The 21,703-nt window shown below is 42.0% G+C and overlaps 1 protein-coding gene and 2 long non-coding RNA genes across 5 annotated transcripts; 1 reads left to right on the top strand and 2 right to left on the bottom strand.

Annotated features, from left to right (window-relative positions):
• Positions 1–783: 783 nt before the first annotated feature.
• Positions 784–5,604, bottom strand: LOC121799249. Of its 3 annotated transcripts, XR_006050225.1 has the most exons (3): positions 5,269–5,566; positions 1,299–2,975; positions 784–1,219 (listed from the first exon to the last, which is right to left on the bottom strand). It is a non-coding gene; the product is annotated as an uncharacterized LOC121799249 (long non-coding RNA). The 3 variants fall into 3 exon arrangements; XR_006050226.1 differs by having other exon boundaries at positions 784–3,000; positions 5,269–5,604; XR_006050224.1 differs by having other exon boundaries at positions 784–2,975; positions 5,269–5,604.
• A 9,879-nt stretch (positions 5,605–15,483) lies between these two features.
• On the bottom strand, positions 15,484–18,683 carry LOC121800477 (RING-H2 finger protein ATL79-like). Its single transcript, XM_042200047.1, has 2 exons — positions 16,159–18,683; positions 15,484–15,768 (listed from the first exon to the last, which is right to left on the bottom strand). The coding sequence occupies exon 1, from the start codon at positions 16,729–16,731 to the stop codon at positions 16,183–16,185; it is 549 nt and encodes a 182-aa protein (XP_042055981.1). The 5' UTR covers positions 16,732–18,683; the 3' UTR covers positions 15,484–15,768; positions 16,159–16,182.
• Positions 16,582–21,437, top strand: LOC121800478. Its single transcript, XR_006050515.1, has 2 exons — positions 16,582–16,718; positions 21,025–21,437. It is a non-coding gene; the product is annotated as an uncharacterized LOC121800478 (long non-coding RNA).
• Positions 21,438–21,703: the final 266 nt, after the last annotated feature.

Raw genomic sequence — 21,703 nt, 5'->3', positions numbered from 1 at the left:
CGTCACTTGCTAAGTTTCATTTTTATTCTTTTTAATATTAACTTTTTGGATTAATTTTAATTGGTTTTGCTTTGATGGATGGTGATGTGGGATGGTGATGTATCAACTAATTATTTGACGAAGGGCTATTGCTCAAAAATACTCTACTAGTATCAATTGTTTTTCACGTAAATGATTAATGGTGGTATTTCAATTTTCAACCAAACCAATACCTTTTTTATGAATCATTTAAGCAGTGAGATTTGGGTGGGGCGGGGATTGTTAAAAAGATCTGAAGAAGGATGTTTTTTTTGTAGTTAGTTGGGTTGCATTAATGTTTTTCAATTTTGGAAATTAGAGTTCAAAATTCTCGTATAGATAGTTACTATTAGTGATTGAACTAAACTTGTTATAATGGTAATAGTTTGAGATTTTACTTGAATACGAAATTTTGTTCTTAAATCCTCAATTTAATGTTAGCAATTTTACTTACAAAGATTATTAAAGAATGGTGCCACTGTCCAAAAAATTTACAGAAAAATTTCGTAGAAATAGAATAGAAGGCACCATCACCATGTATCGTGCAAAGAAAGCGAGCAAAAAACAAAAAACAAAAAACGTAAATAATCGGGTAGCAACTTTGACAATTTTAAGTTTCTAATTATTATCTGCTAGAAAATAATAAACAGTCTTTTATTTGTAATAATACTACTACTTCTGATAATATATCCTGCTTCATTAAGAAGTGAAAGAAGAAAAGGACACTAGCTAGCATAATATTTAGACAAGACTAACAAATGATAATTTAAGTTTAATTACTTAATCCCCAAAATCGATATAACTGTACGTCTAGTTCCATTAAAAAAACGTATTTCACAAAGTCATTAACCAACCCTTCCCTATATTTGGCCAAAAACATGAGCTCAAGAAACCAGTACTATCTATGCATATATATATGCACTCATGTATTGGGTGAAGAGGCCAATTTTTTAGTCTTTTGAAATGTTGGATATTGGAATGAGAATAGCAGCAGGTTTCATTCTCACTACCTTCAAACCACTCGGATGGACCGGCACCCTCCCTCTGATGCCGACTTCAACAGCCAACACCAGCAGCACTTACCACGATCCGCCACTACTGGTGAGCAACAGCAGCGGCAGCTCAACCACCACAACCAATGCCAAGAATCAATGCCTAGTAGTCAGTAGTAGTGGCAGCTCAAGTATATGACACATGAGTTCTGCAGAAATAATCCCAACATATAGCCCAATACAAAATAGATAAGATTCAAACTACTACCATAAGCCAGAAAACTTAACTGATAAGAGTGCCAGTTTATCATTAAAAAATTCTTTTGACATGGTTGGGGCTGAGATGGGAGGGTGTAAGCACAGAACAAAATCTTCTGACATTTTTTCCTACCAGCAAGTCAGTGAGGGGGAGTGGGGGCATGCATGGAAAGGAAGCTCAACACCCACCCAGTTTTACAAGATGTAAAACAAAGATCCTTCTCCTTCATGGCCAATTAAGTGACTCAGATAACTGCTTGGTCCTTCATTGTAATGACGAATTCCCGGTGTTATTGGCCATACAAATTTCAACTTAATTATGACCTTCCTAGATTAGTTGATTGAGACTGCATTCACAAGAATCTGAGAAATAGACCATGGAGATATAATCTATTTTCTTACAAAGTAGAGACATTGCACAAAACTTAGTTTTAGCAATTAAACATTGCATTTCAACAAAAGAATTTCAGAGGAAAAGATTATGACATTAGTCTTTAATACATAACCATGCAAAGGTGGCACGGTAACATTTCAAGCTCTGTCATCTCAATGGCTAAAAGTTTTTAAATGGTGCATTAATAATTGACAAATGACTCGTTGATGTCATTTCATGACTCTATACTGCAACAGTAACCAAGGCAGATGCCCAAGAGGCGCTGAAATATGGAACTGTTCATTGTAGCAATTTGATGGTAATGATAACAAGTGAGGCATTTATTATCAAGAAATAATGAAGGAAATAAATGAGGATCTCACTCAAAAGTTTAGTTTTAAAAGGAGCAAAACATTGAAACATTCCAAATAATATTCCCACAGAGGTTTATACTCACAGTTAATCATCATATAAAGAAAAAAATAAATATTGCCACTCGGTAGGTTAAAGATACTGAGTAATGATGCTCCAACACTACCTGAAGGCTTTCTGAGTCACAAGGCTGGCCACGGAAACTGATAAAGCTTCTATTTGTATTTCGGATATACTCTAAATAGCTCCGGACAAGGCTTTCACATCTAAACCAATCCAACTACAAAAGTTCATATATTAAACATGCCAAGCAAGACCATATAAACCAGGTGACAGTCAGTTATCAATCTACTACCCTTTGCATATATCACAAGACGCATAAGATTGGCTGAATAATTTTCCTTATAGAACTGCAGAAGATCCTTTCTAGTATCCAATCCTCTTTCTTTTGGCCAGACTTCCAAAATATCCCAATTTCCGGCATGTGCATTGCAAAAGACCATAGATAATAAGAGGGTGCATCAAGGACCAAGATAAATGATAGATACTGTTACGTACTAGAGCATAATTATCTCTGTTTACAACAAATAAATAAGGTGATGAAGCTTGGTGGTGAAAAACATTTAACATGAAGCTAACAATACCAACCTGTACTGAACTGGTCTTTCACAGTTAGTAAATGTTTCTGAAGCTGTATTTATAAGAAACAAATGTAAATAGTGGATTAGTTCTCTTCAGCACCTGATTGCCGCAATTAAATTATTTATAAATGCATCCCTGCGATTAACCTATAAAGACTTGATATGAAGTACCTGATTACATCAGATAGCAAAATTTTGTGGTTCTCTAAGATGAAATGGATAAGGGGGAAGGGAGGCCATGAGAGCATCTCCAATGCTGGCGGACGTCAAATAGCCGTCAAATAGCCTTCACACTGCCACATCATCAGCACTACAATTCTCCTGCCACATCAGCTTGCCACATCAACTGGACATCAAATAGCCATCAAATAGCCTTCACACTACCTATCCACATCACTAATAACAATTATATAATTTAATTTACAATTGTATCAACATACATAATTTAATTTACGAGACAAATACGGAAAATTCGAATAATAATATTAAAATTTAAAAAGTACATTACTTTTAAAAAAAAGTACAACAATTTAAAAAAATTACAAAAAGTAAAAAGTACATTAATTTAAAAAAGTAAAACAAAATCACTCATCGCCGCCGTCCTCGTCTCCGTCGTCGCCCAACGCTTCTTCACTGCCGTCGCCGCCGCCTCCGTCGCCACCTACGCCGCGGCTATTCCCGTCGGTGTCCCTCCTCATCGCCTCCAGTTCTTCACGCTGGCTCTGGAGCAATACGCGAAGAAAATCCTTCACCTCGGGGTCCACCGCCGCTTGGAAGTCGGCTAAGGTCTTCACCATTTGAGCGCGCGTTTGTTGGCGCGCGAAGAATTTGAGCTCCTCGGTAGACCTGCCGAGGGGGGATGCCGAATGGACATCCTGGGAACTCGGTGTGCCCCCCCTCGCAACCTGCTGCGCCCGCCTTTGCCCAACCGGGCGAGGTCGGCGACCGAACGACCGAGGAGTCGGGACCTCCTGGGCCGTCTCGGGGAGGTCTGACGAACCACCGCTGCTGCCGCTATAATCTCCGGTATAGTTCAGTCTCTGCCTCTTCGGCCAGCCAGCGTCGACGCCTGCCCGGAATTTCTCCGACTCGTTGAGCACAACGTAGCAGTTCCAGTAGGTGAACTCATAGTACTTCTTATCCGGATCGGGGTAGGCTCTTTCCGCAATCCTCCTGCAGTCTTCCTCTGTTTGGCCACTGGTCTGCATGCGGAGGGCGTTGGCGTACAAACCCGAAAATCGAGAGACGCCAGCCCTGATTCGGTCCCAGCACTTCCGGACCTCCTCCCCGGTGCACGGTCTCCCTTCAGGGCAAAATGCCCTGTAGGCTGCAGCTATCTTCGCCCACAAGTTGACGATCCTCTGGTTGTTTGAAACGAGAGGATCGTCGCAAACACTCACCCACGCCTTGGCAACCGCAACGTTCTCCGCGTCCGTCCACTTCCTCCGGCCCCGGATTTCGGCGCGGGGCTGCGACGACTCGCCGACCTTCTTCGCCTTGCCCTTCTTCTTACCCCGCCCTACTCCCTGGCTTTGAATGAGAGTTTCAGAAACGTCGTTAATATCAAAACCCAAGTCCGCTAAGGAGAAGGTCTCCGAATACTGTGCATCCGTTGGGGTCGATGTGTGCGAAGAACCGGTGGAAAAATCAAAAGTCGGCCGATAGGCGTTGTCCCCCCCGTGCGTCGCCTGCGACTGTGGAATCATATGTTGCGCCGGTGGCATCATCTGCTGCGCCGGTGGCTGCATGCCGGGTGCCCACCCCGGCATCATCTGCATAGGGGGCTGCATGCCGGGTGCCCACCCCGGAATCATCTGCTGCCACGGGTACACGTTGTAGTACCCGCTCATTGGAGGCCAACCACCTCCCCCAGGAGCCGGGGAAGTATGGGACCTTGCCCCGGGAGTCGGGGCCGTCTGAGACCCTACACCGGGAGGCGGGGGAGTCTGAGACCATCCCCCGGGATTAACTGGAGTACCTTCGTAGTTGTTCTCCATTGCTCGTTATTGATCTTGTACAGAAAGTAAGGTAGAGAGAGAGTACTCGTTAAAACAAGTGGTGCGAATGAAAATGAGGTTCAACGCGCGTATATATTGTGTTTTGCGAAAAAAAAAAAAAAATATTTAAATCCGACGCCGGTTTGGCGCCGATCCGGGAGCCACAATGGCGCCCGTGAGGATCGGCGTGGGAACCGGCGTCAGCGCGGGAATCGGCATGGCGACGCCGATTTTGACGCCGATTTCGCCCACGCCAGTTCCAATGGTTCGGCGTCAAACCGGCGTGGGCGAAAAATCGGCGCTCCGGTGGTGACGCCGACCATTGGAGATGCTCTGAGAGAGCATCAAAGGGGATTAATCGAGAAACTTCAAGATAAAATGCTGACCAGAATCAACTGCTTTTATTTGTCTCTGTAATAGAATCGCATTAGAGTAACAGAAGCATTAGCGAGGCCTTCGAGCCCCACTGAAAGAATTGACACCAACATCCATCGAAGCAGCACACAATAAAAAGGAAAATCCAAGCCAAACAACAAAATTCAGAAATAGCCTAATCAATTTCAGATTCCCGCGAAACCTACAATACAAACGAAAACTCTCAACCATAAATTACAGACCTTGTCAATTTCTGCATCGCTAATGATGAGAACTTGCAGATTGTTTTGCAGAACACAATCCTTCGAATTTGATACTCTCTTTTATCATTGCGCGGCTTGAATATCGATACTCCCAACGCCATGCTTTTACTTCTCCACTTCAGTCTATTGCGATCACTGAGTTTAGTCTTTAGGGACGCCGTGGTTCAACAATCCACCAGTTCCGCGGTTACACCGGCGGCCCGGTTCAGTGATTTCGTTATTTTTCAATTTTTTGTTCAACATAACAAATCGTAACAACATCATTTAATTATCTTATATAACTCCAATATAAATACTATTATCTATCCTATTAAACTTTTTTAAATATTATGGCTGATTGGTCAACCAATTATAACCGATAAATGGAAATTAAACTACATAAATAATTACTTTCTCTCACCTCTCCATTCATATTTTAATTACTTATGCATATGAATTGACCAAACAAGAATTCGAATCATGCTTAGCGCACCTTTAAATTTATATTTTATCCATAAAAAAAATTTAATTACTAATTCTCTTTACTACAACCCATTATTATTCTCTCTATTTTCAATCATCAAGTTAAAAGAAACTTTGAGAAACGTACTTCATATTTTATCCATAGTAAACATGCTTCATATTTTATCCATAATAATTGTCCTAGAGTATAGAGGAAGAAACTTTCCACAATAATTGTCCTAGATTATAGAGGAAGAAACTTTGAGAAACATACTTTATATTTTAACCACGATGATTGGAATTATATCGATCAATATGATTAAGTTAGGATCCTAAACATAACAAAGTTTGCAATAGTGAACTATAAATAGACCCATGCATATTGATTTAATTTAATTTTTTAGTTTTGTTTATCGGTCAGTGTATTTTCAAATTTTTAAATTAAATTATATTTACTTCATAAAAAATTAATATATATACATACAGTAAAAATAAATTCAAATTTATCCCTAAGTAAAAAAGTGCTATAATAGTAACAACCCATGTTGTAGCATTTTTTAAAAGAGAGACGATTTTATGAATTTATTTTGCAAAGAAATTGAGAAAGAAAGTTTTTTCATACCATATATTGTCGAAGAAAACTAATACAAACTTCCTAAAAAATAATCTAAAAATATAGTTCATGATGCTTTGGAAAGGTGGCTGGTGCATTAGTGGGCCCGATTGGCATCACATTAAACTCGTAATGATTGTTGTGTGTCCTTAAAGTAGTCTTCTTGATATCACCAGGCTTCATCTTATCTAGTGGTATCCAGCCCGTAGTTCTATTTTTGAGAATAACACAACTTCTAATAGCTCCTGAATTAGTAGTATAGGATATTCTTCTGTAATGGTAATGTTGTGCTTATTGGTGAGGAGTCTTCTTTAAGGATAATTTTATGGTTGTGATCAATCATGCGGGGACCAATGGTGAGGAGTCTTCTTTAAGGATAATTTTATGGTTGTAATCAATCATGCTGAAATCAAGAGCTCTTGGGCTTTTCAAAACAAAGTAAAAAAAATGACTCAACTACAATTGAGACAGTATGCATATAACAATATTCAAATACGTTTGTAGCTCAGTTGGTTCTTTCGTCCGTCTATCATCTAGTGTTCAAAATTCTCTAGAGTTCGCAAGAGTTAGATCTTCAGCGCAGATTTGTTGCTTTTTTATACTAGATTTCTCTTTTATTATTAATACTCCTAATATGTTATAATATTATATATTTATATTTATTCCTTTCATTTCAAAATTTAAAATTATACATATATCTAAGAGCATCCATAATAGGAAGGATTTCCCCACGGACTAGCACTAGAACTTCCCAAAAACACCTTATGTCCCGTCACTAGGACTTCCCACTCCACTGCCACATCACTAGGACATCCCACTGCACAATAGTGGACAAGCACTAGGACATCCCAACAAACAAATTCACATTTTAGTAATACGGAATTAAAATTTCGACACGAATACGGACAAATTGCAATCATAATTTCATTAATTTAAAACATTAAAAAAGTACAATTAAAAAAACACAATTTCAACAAATTACATTATAAATATCAACGTGCACTCCTTCGCGCCCACAACTCTTCAATTATATCCTGCTGGAGTAGAATATGGGCTTCTTGTTGGCGCATGTCGGCATGTGCTTGGAGCCGTCCAGCGTCATCATGAGGTATCCACATTCGTAAACTGGCGGTGGCCACGCCGTGGCTTGGCCCGTCGTCATCTTCATTGGTCCAATCAGTCAGTTCTGGACCTTCTTGTTCGACGATCATGTTGTGCATGATAATATATGCGCACATGACATCAGCAATGCAGTCGTCATACCACAAACGGGTTGGACCTTCACCGCCGCCCATCAAGCCTGGAGCACACTAAATGTCCGCTCCCCATCCTTGCGCGCTGCCTCCTGTCGGCTCGCAAAGTAGACCTTATTTTCTTCGATTGGACATCTGATCGTCTTCACTAAGATGGGTCACCTAGGGTATATCCCATCTGCCAAATAGTAGCTCATATCATGCTGGTTGCCGTTGCGCGACAAAAACTGATGGTCGGACTGACGCCCATGCACTGCTCGTTGAAAAGGAGCGACGACTTGAGGACGTTGATGTCTTTGTTCGACCCGGCTACCCCAATATATGCATGCCAAATCCACAGCCGATAGTCAGCTACGGCTTCGAGGATCATTTTGGGATTCTTGCCTTTGAAGTCGGTCGTGTAGTGCCCCTTCCAGGCGGTGGGGCAGTTCTTCCACTCCCAATGCATGCAATCTATACTGCCCAACATTCTGGGAAACCCATGCACCGTCCCGTGCATATGCATCAGATCCTGACAGTCTTGAGGGGTAGGCTTCCGCAGGTACCTCTCCCCGAATATTTAAATGATGCCCTGACAAAAATACTTAAGACATTCACTGACAGTCGTCTCGCCGATATGGAGGTACTCGTCGAACATGTCGGCCGCGCCTCCGTAAGCCAACTGCCTAATTGCAGCAATGCACTTCTGTATAGGCGAGTGACTGGGTTTGCCACTCGCATCCTCCCTGAATCGGAAGTACTTGTACCGACGCTCTAAAGCGTTCACGATACGCATAAATAGATCCCGGTGCATCCTAAAACACTGCTGGAAGAAGTTGTCCCCAAACCGCGGCTGCTCAGTGATATAGTCGTCAAACAACCGTTGGTGTGCAGCGACGTGGTCGCGGTATACTACAACTCGATGCTGGATGGGGCGAGGTACCCCTGGCTGCGGCTACTGCAAGGCCTCCCTCATCAGGCGATTTATCTCAGCGAACGCATAGGCTCATATCTCTTCGCGGATTCGCAGCTATACTTCATCATCCCAACCACTGTCACCCGCACCACTACCACTACCACTAGCCATTTAGGGATGTCGAGAAATGTAGAGAGAAAGAAGAGAAACTCGTTAATACAAGTGGTGCAGATGAAAATGAACTAGAACTAGCCGTATATATAGAGTTGTTTTCAAAAAAATAATTGAAAAATTCGGTTGTCCGTGCGCTCGTCCGTCGGGTGCCCACAATAGCGGACGAGCCGACTGACAGCGCGACGGACGAGCGCCTTATCCGACGGACGAGGGGTTGTCCATCGACCGCTCGCTGGTCACAATAATGGACGAGCGCGACAGACGAGCAGCTCGTCGGTCGCTCGTCCGCCGGCTCGGCTACTATTGTGGATGCTCTAAGAATAAAAAATTATTCTTTAAGAATCGAATTCGAGTTGGAATGCTGGTGGTGTCCCTACTCGGTTTAGTGTACACGTGTGACCGTGAAAGGTGACCTTCCACAGAACAAAGGTGATATAGTAGAGGCCGCTAGGAGGTGGCCACCTCCCCGGTTGGAGAAAGATGTAGGTTGTCGTAGGAGTTTAGGAGAGCACCATCTTCACGACACTTGGTGTTCAGATATTGCAACAAGTATAGAGAGAGCTTAGATTGTACAATTGCATAAAGAATTTGGTAAGCTCGGACATTTTAAGAGAAAACTCTCGAGTGTTACTGAGATGACTTGACAATATTTGCAGTGTATGTATATGTGTATATTTCGTCAATGTGTTCACTAAGTACCTTCATAATTTGCAGATTGATCGGTGATGGTTGAGGATGTTGAGCAAAGTTTGATGATTCACCCATTTATTATAAGTAAAGACTCTACATGTAACTGTGTTTATTTTTGCCGCGTACTATTTTTTGGACAATATCACCTGTTTATCTATACTTTGATAAATCTTTATTGATGAGTAAGATTTTCATTCAAAGTTCTGGTGATCAAGAGTTATTATGAAATTGTTTTTCCTTTGATATCTAAGTGAAATTTTGGTTTAATCCGTAGTCGCAGTTCCCATGGCTTGGCTGGGCTGGGCTTTGTTAAAATTTTTTGCTTATGTATTTTAAAGATATGCTAAATATATATTCCCTCCGCCCCACAAGAATATGCACTATTTCCTTTTTAGTCTATCCCACAAGAATATGCACTTTCCAATTTTGAAAACTCTTTTCACTCTAATAAGGCGAGGTCCATTCTCCACTAACAATACTTTAATTACTTTTTCTCTCTACCTCTCTTTTACTTACACAATTTTGCATTAAAACTTGTGCTGAACTCAAAGTGCATATTCTTTGGGAACGGAAGGAGTAATATGCAAAAATAAAATTTAAATATACTATGTTGACCCAGACTATTGTTGTTGGGCGAGCGGAAGTGGCTCACGTAAGTCACACGGGTCACACCTTTATTTGAACTTCGGCATTGGTCGTCCCCCAACGACGACTTGTTGTTGGAAACACAAATCCTTCGCATTGTTCCTTCTTGTGTCTCAGCATTCACTTCATCCATCCTTAGCGTTATCCAAACTCATTCTCACCTTGATTGCAAAAAAGAAGAAGAAGATATTTATGCCATCCACTACGCTGTTCCCCCACCGTTCCTTAAACTACTATTTGCGGGCCCCACTGTACTTTTTAACTCCATTCCTTAACTAAGGAACGGAACCTGCAACCCTTCGTTCCTTATCCGTTTCTTAACCGTTCCTTAAATTACTATTCATTCAATTTCATTTTTTATTTTTATTTCCAACCCAATTCAATTAAAACAAACACACTTAATTAAAAAACACACAACATAAAAAAATTACAACTTAAAATTCTTAAAAATAAAAAACACACAATTAAAATCCTAAAAAATTAAACGTTGCATAATTTAAAATACAAATTTAAAGAAAATAAAAAAAACTACTCTGCCGGCGAATCATCCCCCGAAGGCGGTCGAGGTGGAGGGGGAGTCGGAAGGCCAAGTTGTGCTGCCATATGCACAATTTCGTTCCACCAGGCCGCGTATTGGGAGGGCGAGAAGCGGGAAGTGTCCGCCATTGTGGCGGTCATGTACACAGCCATAAGGGTGTTCGAGCCTCCCCCCGAGCCCGCCTGGCTTGATTCGTCTCGGCCCTTCCTCACTCTAGCCGCCTTCGCTGCCTTCGTCCCTTGCGGCCGACGGCGCGCACGGCTGGATCCCCCGTCATCCCCGGCCGTACCCGCAAACTCCTGCGGTGCACCCTCTTCTCCGCCGCTGCCCTCACCGGTGTCACCAGACGAGTATTGGCCACTCGTCGTGTGCTTCGTGCGCTTTGAGGTTGAGCCCGAGCTGGAGCGGACACCACCGGCCCACCGTTCCTCGTCCTTGACAGCCTGCCAAACATCAACAAATCTGAATTGTTTGCCGGTGTCCTGGTTGTAAACGCGCAAAGCCGCCCTCAGAATGTCGGCTCCCGAAGCTCCGCTTTGGTAGTGCGCCGCTTCGGTCGAGTAGATGCAGCAGAACTTTTTGACCTGTTTGTCGACTCGGCCAAAGTGAGAGCGGAACATTGTATATGTGCGCTTCTGGGAGCCTTTCGGCTAAATCTGGTGGTAGATCTCAGTGACCTTTTCCCAGAAGCGCTTGTGGGCTTGTTGATTACCGACGATGGGATCGTACGAGACGGTGATCCAGGCGTGGTACACCGCCATCGTTTCGTTGTTGCTGTACGAATGTCGGCCTAGATCCTCCTCTTCTTCCTCCTCCTCGCCCACCTCCGACTCCGCCCTGGAGCTTCCATCGCCTTGGCCTCCTCCTCGCCCGCCTCGGCCTCCTCCCAGAGTGGGTTCAACGGGGAAATCCTCCCGAATCTGGGATAATCCCTGCGAATACCGCGGGGCGGAGGGTCGAGCGTATGCATCCACGTCGAAAGTGGGTGGTTGGTACCCACCTGGCGTCGCCGAACCCGCCGTGCCCGGCGTCGACGAACCGGAACCACCAAGTGTGTTGTACATGGTACCCCAATCGGTAAACGTGTTGAGATCCCACCCGCCGGAGCCGTCACCGCAGAGTTGCCGTCGCCGGACATTTTTTGATGAGATGTTAGATGAAAATTGGAGAGGAAATGAAGTTGATTTTAGGAAGAATAGATGTGTAGTTGTGTGTGAAATGAGGATGAATTATGAGTATTTATAGAGTAAAAAAAATTAAAAAAAAAAGAAAAAACGGATATAAAACGGTAATATTACCGTTAACACATTTTAAATCTTTTTTTATAAATTTAAATTTAAAAAAAAAAGATTTATTGCGTCATAAATGACGACGCCCACTCGCTGGCCGGCGAGTGGGCGTCACGCACGACGCAGGGGCGCGCCACGTCGCCGAAGCGCGTGGCGACGCAGGCCGTGCCGCGTCTCGCGACGACGGCACACGACACGTCATGGGCACGGCCTGGGCACGGAACGCATGTCCGCAACGCGTCGCGCGCCCGTTTCGTTCCTCCTGCACGAAACGCGGAATGCGGGCGGCGCGCGTTGTAGATGCTCTTATAAGTCTAAGAATACGTCGAATTGCACGAAAATAAGAGGGGGAATATAGAATTTTTGATTCACATTATGAACGTCGAATTGCAAGAAAATAAGAGGGGGAAGATAGAATTTTTGATTCACATTATGATTGAAACCTGAACCACTTTACTTATAGTATTATTAGTTAAAGATCATTTTTATATATATTACATGTTCACTATTTTGTTAATTCATAGAATTACATATTAATTCCATTTGTACCAAAATAAACCTTTACATAACTTTATGACATTTGAACTTTCACTACTTTATTTACATTGTTTTATATTTTTATTTTTAGTAAAAATTAGTTTTTAATATACTATTTTACTTATGTTTTTATTTATCATAAAATACTGAATTTTACTGATTCAGAGTGCATTTTATTCTAAAAATGAACGATTAAAATCCTTTATAAGGTGTAAACATGTACTAGTACTATTTTACTTATACTACTATTACTTTAGTATTTTTATTTCCTATCTAAAATCAAAATTTGCAATATTTTATTTATCTTAATATTAAGGACATGTTTGGTTGTCAGGATTCTATCTGGAAAAGTAATCTGATTACTTAAATTTAAAAATCCTGTGTTTGTTTCGGTTTTCAATCAAACTGGGAAAGTAATCAGAATCCTGAGACAAAGAAAGTTAGAACAACTTTCCAGGATTCTAAATCCTAACTTTTCTTAGGTATTCTTTTTCCAAGTATTAGGATTCTTACATATTTAATATAATATAAATATAGTTTTATTATTACTATTACTATTATTATTATTAATAATTACAATGTACTAAAAATAATTTAAAATTATAAACCATACTTAATTATGGTACAATAAATAACTATAATTAAAATTATCATAATTATAACTATATTATTATTATTATTATTATTATTATTATTATTATTATAATATTTATATATATTTGTTATTATCATCATAATAATTAATAATTTATAAAATAATTAAAATATAATTATGATATAAATTATATAATAATAAATAACCATTATTATTTTATAAATTAACAATTAATAAATAAAGTCATAGTGAAATTTCAGATTATAAAAATTATTCAATTATAATATCCCTAAATATTATAAATATAATTATAATAATCATATTTATAATTATAATCATTTATGATTATAATACTCCATATAACTTTAATTATAATTATATTATTATATATTAATGATGGATAAACTAATAATAAGTATAATAATATAACTATTATCATTTGTAATTAATAATTTATTAAAAATTTTATACTATTATTATTCTTTTTTATAAATAAGAATAATACTAAGTAGGAGTATAATTTGAGTTTGGTGTTTAAATCAAATATAAAATTTAAAATCTTAATATTTTCCAAACACATGAAAGTAAAGTTACTAGGAATCATATTCCCGGGATTCATTTTCTCAGTAATCATTTTCCTTGCCAACTTTACTTTCCCGTCAATCAAACGTGACCTAAATGCGAAACTATACTTGTGTGATATGAAATCTATTTACCTAAGATGAAGACGTAAAAAAATAGAAAAAAACTCGTTTGTTCAGTTCTATTGATCCCTTTAAAAAAATAAAATTTCCCAATTGGTACAATTTGAAAAATACCCGAATATTCTAGAATTGGAGAAATTAATTTGAGTATTTGTCATATTTTTAGGTATTGATAGTAAAAATTGATACTCCATATTTGTCTATTCTCTTGGTATGTGTAGGTTATTTTGTAATGTGAGACCATCCACATCGCTGTCATTATATCGTTGCTTAAAACACTATTTGCAAGCTTCACTGTACTTTTTTACTCCATCCCTTAACTAAGGGACTGAACCTGCAACCCTCCGTCCCTTAAATTACTATTCATTCAATTTCATTTTTTTATTTTTTACCACCAAATTCAATTAATAAAAAACACACTTCATTAAAAATAAAATAACATTACAACATAAAATAAAAATACAACTTAAAATTAAAAAAAAAAGACATAATTAAAATCCTAAAAAAATAAAAATGACATAATTTAAAATACAATTTTATAGAAAATAAAAAAAACTACTCCGCCGACGAATCATCCCCTGAAGGCGGTGGAGGTGCCCTGAGGCCACTTGGAGGCGGGATACCAAGTTGTGCCGCCATAAATAGGACCCCGTTAAGCCAGACTTCGTATTGGGTGGGCGTAAAGCGAGAAGTGTCCGCCATTTTGGCGGTCATGTACATGGACATAAGGGAGTTCGAGGGTCCCCCCGAGCCCGAGCCTGCCTGGCTTGATTCGGCTCAGCCCCTCCTCTCTCTAGCCGCCTTCGCCGCATTTCTCCCTTGCGGCCGACGGCGCCCACGGGAGGACCCGACATCGTCTGCCGGGGTCTCCTCCTCCTGCGAGGCAAACTCTTGTGGCCCGATGCCCGAACCGCCCTCACCAGACGAGTATTGGCCACTCGCCGTGTGCTTCGTGCGCTTCGAGGTCGAGCCCGAGCTGGACCGCACACCGCTGGCCCACCTTTCCTTGTCCCTGACGACCTTCCAAACATCGGCATATTCGAATTGTTTGCCGGTGTCTTCGTAGTAGACCCGCAAAGCCGACCTCAGAATGTCGGCTCCCGTGGCTCCCTTTGGTACTGAGCCGCTTCATTCTTGTAGATGCCGCAAAATCGTTTGACCTCTCTGTCGACTCGGTCAAAGTGAGGGCGAAGCATCTTATATGTGCGGCGGCGGGTCTTTTTCGGCTTAATCTCGTGGTAGGCCTCGGTGACCTTTTCCCAGAAGCACTTCCGGGGTTGTTGATTCCCGACGATGGGATCGTACGAGACGCTGATCCAGACGTTGTACACCGCCAGCGTTTCTTTGGGGTCGTACGGATGCCGACCTAGATCATCCTCCTCATCCGCCCCCGCCTCCGCCCTGGAGCCTCCCCCGCCTCGGCCTTCTTCCGGAGTGGGTTGAACAGGATAATCCTCCCGAATTTGGGATAATCCCTGCGAATACAGCGGGGCAGAGGGACGGGCGTATGCATCAACATCAAAATTGGTTGGTTGGTACCCCCCGGCGTGCCTGAACCCTGGGTGCCCGGCGTCAACGAACCGGAACCACCCAATGTGTTGTACATGCTCCCCAGTCGCCGAACGCGTTGAGATCCCACGCGCCGGAGCCGCCACCGTCGGAATTTCCGTCGCCGGACATTTTGTGATTAGATGTTAGATGAAAATTGGAGAGGAAATGAAGATGAATTTGGAAGAATAGATGTGGAGTTGTGTGTGAAATAAGGGTGAATTAAGAGTATTTATAGAGTAAAAAAATAAAAAAAATAATAAAAAAATTGAAAACTGCTCTTTTAAACGGTAACATTACCGTTTCACTTTTTTTTTTTTAATTTTTTTATTTAATTCGATTTTTTTTTAAAAAATTTAATTATTGCGTCAGCGTGACGACGCCCTCTTGCGGGCCGGCGCGTGACGAGCTGTCCCGCGTTACGTCCCGGCAGAACGGGTTTCGTGATGGGCTTGGGACGAGACGGGGCGCCGCAACGCGTCGCGCTGCCGTCCCTTCCCTGCGTGACGGGTTCCGGGTCACCCGCGTGACGCGCTGCGGGTGGCCTGAAACGGGGCCTGAAACGGTATGCGAAAAAACGATTACACCTATGAATTGTGATGTGATCACATAAAACAATACGAAAATACAGAGCAATTCTTATTTGTAGATAAGAAGACTAGACTAGTATGCAAAGCATAAACATAAAATAGAATTTAAGGTGTGCAGCAAACGTAATAGAAAATGCATTCGAAAACAAAATTCTTGTTAGAGTCTACATGATACAGTACAAAGTGACCAAAAATAGAAAATAGAAATAGAAAATAGAAAATAGAAAATAGAAAATAGAAAATAGAAAATAGAAAATAGAAAATAGAAAATAGAAAATAGAAAATAGAAAATAGAAAATAGAAATAGAAAATAGAAAATAGAAAATAGAAAATAGAAAATAGAAAATAGTTCCATACCAATAACCGTGAGGGAAATGGTTTTCATGGAGGCGAAGGGGTTGAGCAATTGGTTCTGCAAGTAGGGCATGACGAGTGTGAAATAAGCCATTTCTGAATGCAATTGAGGTGGAATCCATGGTTGCATTTTTCCAGAACTCTGATCTTCTCCCCCACCGCGAAATCCGCCAAACAGATTATGCACTCCGTCTCCTCCCCTGCCAGCTTCATCCCCTCCGCGTAAATCAGACCTGGAACTGGAACCCCGCTCGCCTCCCCCTTCTCGATCTCGCCTTCCTCGCGCCGCCTCCGCCTGCAATGCAGCCGCACGATGTAGCGGATTCCGGCGTTGAACGCCAGCGCGCAGGTCAGAGCGCACAGGAGCACCACGATGATCAACGCCGTGTTCGCCTTGAAATCCTTCGAGCTAGAGTACGGCCACCACGGGCATGTTTGGGCGTCGCACCTCACCGGATGCGATTCAGGCGCCGCTGCCACCTTGGAGGCGGGTAAAGATGGTGGTGGGGATAAGTGTGAATTGAATTCCGCCATCGCCGTTGCTACTCGTGCTCCTAAAGAAGGTACCTTCCTCATCTTCTCGATTTAATAGCTCAATTTCTATTTTTTCTGAAAATTATCAATACTTCAATTTAGTAGTGATTGAAAATGTGCTTAAATTTCCCTATGAAAAAGCTCTGCTATTATAACTCCCCAAATAAAACCAGCATATTGAGCAACAACTTAGGGATTTGCAGTGATGCAAAAGAAAATGTTAGAATTTTTTGGTGAAGTAGAGGTTTATGGAAGGTTTGAGTGAAGCAGAGGAGTGTGGTGATAAAAGAGGGTGCTGGAGAATTGGGGAATGAGATGACGATGATAATAAAATAATAGAGAGAAAGAGAGAGAGTTAAGTACGCAGCTTAAATTTATTGGTAACAAAGATAGGTGGCTGCTGCAGAGGCTTCTGTGTTATATAAACTGCTATCTGTCTTGTAGCTGAATTTGGTGGGTCATCTCACTTGCGTTGATGGTTTTTGCATAATAGTTGTGCCACGTATGTAGTGGATTTGGGTAGTCCAGCAGTCAAATTTCTTTTACTTCAAATGATGTTTGATGGCATTGGCCTATCCCATACGATGCTTTTCTATGCTTGTAATTGTATGTTTCTTTAGTGAAACATCGATTGCACCCAATGAAGAGATGATGGGAATGAGAGAAAAAAATATATCTTTAGGTGACTGTGAAGTGGGAAGATAGGTTATATGAAAGGGGTGTATTGATCACAACATTTGCTAACAACTAGACTAGTAGTACTAACTTATTTGGAAGTGAAGATCATGAATTTGTTTAGTAAGTGTCATAAGTAGGCATGTAGGTTAAATTTTGTTAAATGAGACCTGAGATATGAGTACAAATCAACAATATTATATACTGTACTACATAGATTTCAGAAATTATTCAGGGCGGTGAAATCAGGTCAGGCCATCCTCGCACTTTGAGAAAGTGTTGCTAAAACAGTAAAAAGAAGAATAAAATTGTGGTTTGCTTCCTTTTCTCAGATTCCTCCCCAGACAAGCTTTTATAGCACCACCGTCTGCCTTTTTTTAACCAGTCAACATAATTTCTTGATCCATGATTTATGGGAGCTGGTACGAATAAATTACTAACATGAAACAGATTCAACCTAGGAATCCCTGAATGCAAGAACCATCCACTGATATTTTTTTATTTTTTATTTTTACTGTAACCTTGTTGAGTGGGGTGCTTTTCTTAATGCCCGTTGATTTGGTTTATTGGAACAAAGAAAGATATTTATGTGTATGATTAGCAAGTGTGCTTTTTCTTGCTTTTAATCATCATTAAACTGCACTTTACATTTTGCAATTATGAATTGCCAAAGATAATTCTTATCCTAATTAGGCCTATACATTTGTTCCATCTAATGCTTATCATTTTTCTGTAGTACTAGTACTACTATATGTTTAGAACTGGTGAATAATTCTGCAAATTGGGAATAATGTGCAATTTTCTATGCATAGTTGCATTGATGTTAAATGCTCTGTCAAACTTAATTATCAACTGCATTATTCATCATTTATTTTTCTTAAAAAATGGTTTATTTTATATGTGCAAATAGTAAGTATACTAAATGCTCATAAGTATTTCAATGTGTAGCATCTATGTCCAATCATAGAAAAAAATGGGCGACGTGTTCGTTTGGTAGTGGTGACAAATGAGATGAGCTAAGACAAAACCAGAATAGGCTAAGGCCATCCGCAATTGCGCCTAGCGCACCGCCTAGCCGAGCGCCGGTGCTAGGCGGTCCGCTGCAACCGCCCAGCGGATTTCGGAATTAAAAACCGCCGAGCACTCGGCGGTTTCGCGGCGCTAGGCGGTGCGCTAGGCGATCCGCTTGGCGCTATTGCAGCGCCCGAATCGCCTAGCGCACAGCCGAGCGAAATTTTTTATTATTTTCAAAATACTATATATACGCGGTTTGCACGTCATTTTCATTCGCACCACTTGTTTTAACGAGTACTCTCTCTATCTTAATTTCTGTACAAGATCAACACCGAGAAATGGAGAACACCAACGATGGTAGTCCAGTGACGAGCGGGTCTCAAACTCCCGCGGTACCCGTGGGAGGTGGATGGGGTCCGATGCCAGGGTACTACAACATGTACCCGTGGCAGGGGATGATGCCCGGGATGGCAGCTGGGGGGAGTATGCCGGCATGGCAGGGGGTACCGGGGATGCAACCCGGTATGTAGATGATGCGGGGGGGGGGGGGGGGGGGGGGGGGGGGGGGGGGCGCCCAGGATGCAGATGATGCGGGGGGGGGGGGGGGCGCCCAGGATGCAGATGATGCCGGGGGGAGAGGGGACGACGATGCAGCCCCCGACAGGGGGGTACCGGCGACGCAGGGGACGCCGGGGGAGGGGGACGTTTAAAGCCCCAATTTTGATTTTTCGACTGCTTCTTCGCACACATCGACCCCAACGGATGCGCAGCTTACACAATTTGATGCTTTTTCCTTAGAGGAGTTGGGGTTTGATATTCTCGGATTTCCGGATAATCCCATTCAAACGGGGGGAGCAGTGCAGGGTCGTGGCGCCCCAAAGAAGAAGGGCAAGGGGAAGAAGGTCGGAGAGTCGTCGCAGCCGGGTGAGGACGACGGCTCGGTACGAAGGTGGACGGATGCGGAGAACGTCGCGCTGTCCAAGGCGTGGGTGAGTGTTTGCGACGATCCTCTCGTTTCTAACAACCAGAGGATCGTCAACTTATGGGGCAAGATAGCAGCAGTCTACTAGAGATTTTGCCCGGAGGGGAGGCGACGCAACCGTGCAGGATTGCCGGAAGGGGTGGGACCGAATCAGGGCTGCCGTCTCCCGATTTTCTGGTTTGTACGCCAACGCCCTCCGCATGCAGAGCAGTGGCCAAACAGAGGAAGACTGCAGGAGAATAGCGGAGAAAGCCTTCCCCCAGCCCGGGTTGTATAAGGACTTCACCTACAGTAACTGCTATCTTGTGCTGAACGACTCCGAGAAGTTCCGAGTAGGTGTCGACGCTGGCTGGCCGAAGCAGTGTTGTCAAAATGTAGTTCGGGTCGCTCGGCTCGCCTGGGTAGAGACCATCACCGCCCCAACATGGGTGGGTTGATCGAGATACAGGGTCGCCGTTAGGTCGAGTGGGTCGCCTGGGTCGCCGTTGGGTCGAGTGGGTCGCCTGGGTCGCCCTAAACGTATGCTATCTCTGATTTTCTCAAATCTCTCACATGTTTTCTGACTCTCTGAATCACAATTCTCTATATATATGCATGCACCACATCAAACTTTTCAAACCTACTTTCTACACTTTAGAATTCGGCTTCTTCACTCCTAAACAAATAAACAATTCAAAGATCTTTTGCTGCCACCCTTCATATATTCCTTTGTTTTGATATTTTCAGACAATGGTATCAATTATTTATTGTGTTATGACTTATGAATTGTTTTGATATTTTGATTATTTCTATTTTTCACTTTATCTCTATTCACATGAATTGCGTCTACATTTATATTATTTGATATATTATAAACATTATAGCAATATATTTATTTTATTTAATATTAAAAGGCAAAACAATTAGCCTAGATTTGTGGGTCTCTTGACCCAGTCGACTCGTCGACCCGCGACCTGAATTTTTACCTCATCGACCCGATGCGCCCCGCGACCCTAACAACACTGGGCCGAAGAAGCAACGACTGAACTATACCAGTGATTTCAGCGGCAGCAGCGGTGGTTCCCACGATTTCCCCGAGACGGCCCAGGAGGTCCCGACCCCTCGTTCGTTCGCTCGCCGAACTCGCCCGGTTGGGCACAAGCGGGCTCAACGGGAGGCGAGAGGGGCAGTCGGGGTTCACAGGAGGTCCAGTCGGCATCCTCCCTTAGCCAATCCACAGTAGATCTCAAATTTTTCGCGCGTCAACAAACGCGCAATCAGATGGTCAAGACGATGGTCGAATGGCGGGCGGCGGTGGACCCCGTGGAGAAGAGTTTGCTTCAAACATTGCTCCTGAGCATGTAGGAGGATTTGGAGGCGGCACGGAGGGAGACCGGCGGGAGTAGAGGCGGAGGCGATGGTGGCGACAGCGACGGAGGAGACGCCGACGGAGACGAGGAGTGAATTATTGTACTTTTTTTTAATTATTGTAATTTTTTTAAATTATTGTACTTTTTAAAATTTTAATAGTATTATTAATGTTTCCCGTATATGTCTCGTAAATTAAATTCTGTATATTGTGTGATTGTTAATTATTTCATTTTTATATAATTGTTATTAGTGATGTGGCTAGTGATGTGGCTAGGCTATGGCTGAGCTATTTGCTTGTTTTGATGATGTGGCAGGAGGATTTTTAGTGTTGATGATGTGGCAGGAGGAGTTTGTGGCTAGACTATGACTGAGCTATTGCTGAGCTATTTCTATTGTGGATGGCCTGAGGAGAGTGGTCACTTTCTTTTGCCCTCGAGAATTAAATGAAAACAGCATTCATGAAGGTGTGCTAGAATGGATCGTGACTAAAATGTTATAAGCTCGAATGATAGGCGGAGTGGCTTGGCGATTGCAGTTTGTATGCGAGCGTGTTTTATTTGGAAAGATGAAGAAAAAATAATAGAGCGAAGTTCTGGAACATTAGAGAGAGTGCTGCAGCTAAACTATTATTGTGTTCCACCCTTCATTTTTGTATGATTAAAATGAATTATCATCTCTCACTTGCACTAGAGTTCAAACATCATTTAATGTTGGGAAAATTCTATCATCTTCTTTTTGCTGGTTTTTTTTATTAGTACTCCTACTAGTAGTATTTAATAAATGTAGACGTCAAATTAGAATTTTAAAATAAGAATAAACTCGGTGTGCTAACATTCTGTCTACTATACAAAGTTTGATTTTTTGTGTGGCATGGATTCTGTTTTGGCGATTGCGATTATATATGTATATTCTCTAATTATTTGAGTTGTCACTTGTTTTTCCTTCTCCTGTGAGAAATTTTGATCTGATCCAATTGGTTATGTGAGTATTATA

This window comes from Salvia splendens, chromosome 4, assembly GCF_004379255.2.
Source record: "Salvia splendens isolate huo1 chromosome 4, SspV2, whole genome shotgun sequence".
NCBI classification, from domain to species: domain Eukaryota; kingdom Viridiplantae; phylum Streptophyta; class Magnoliopsida; order Lamiales; family Lamiaceae; genus Salvia; species Salvia splendens.
The sequence above is the reverse complement of the archived record's forward strand: the minus strand, read 5'-3'. Positions and strand labels throughout refer to the sequence as shown.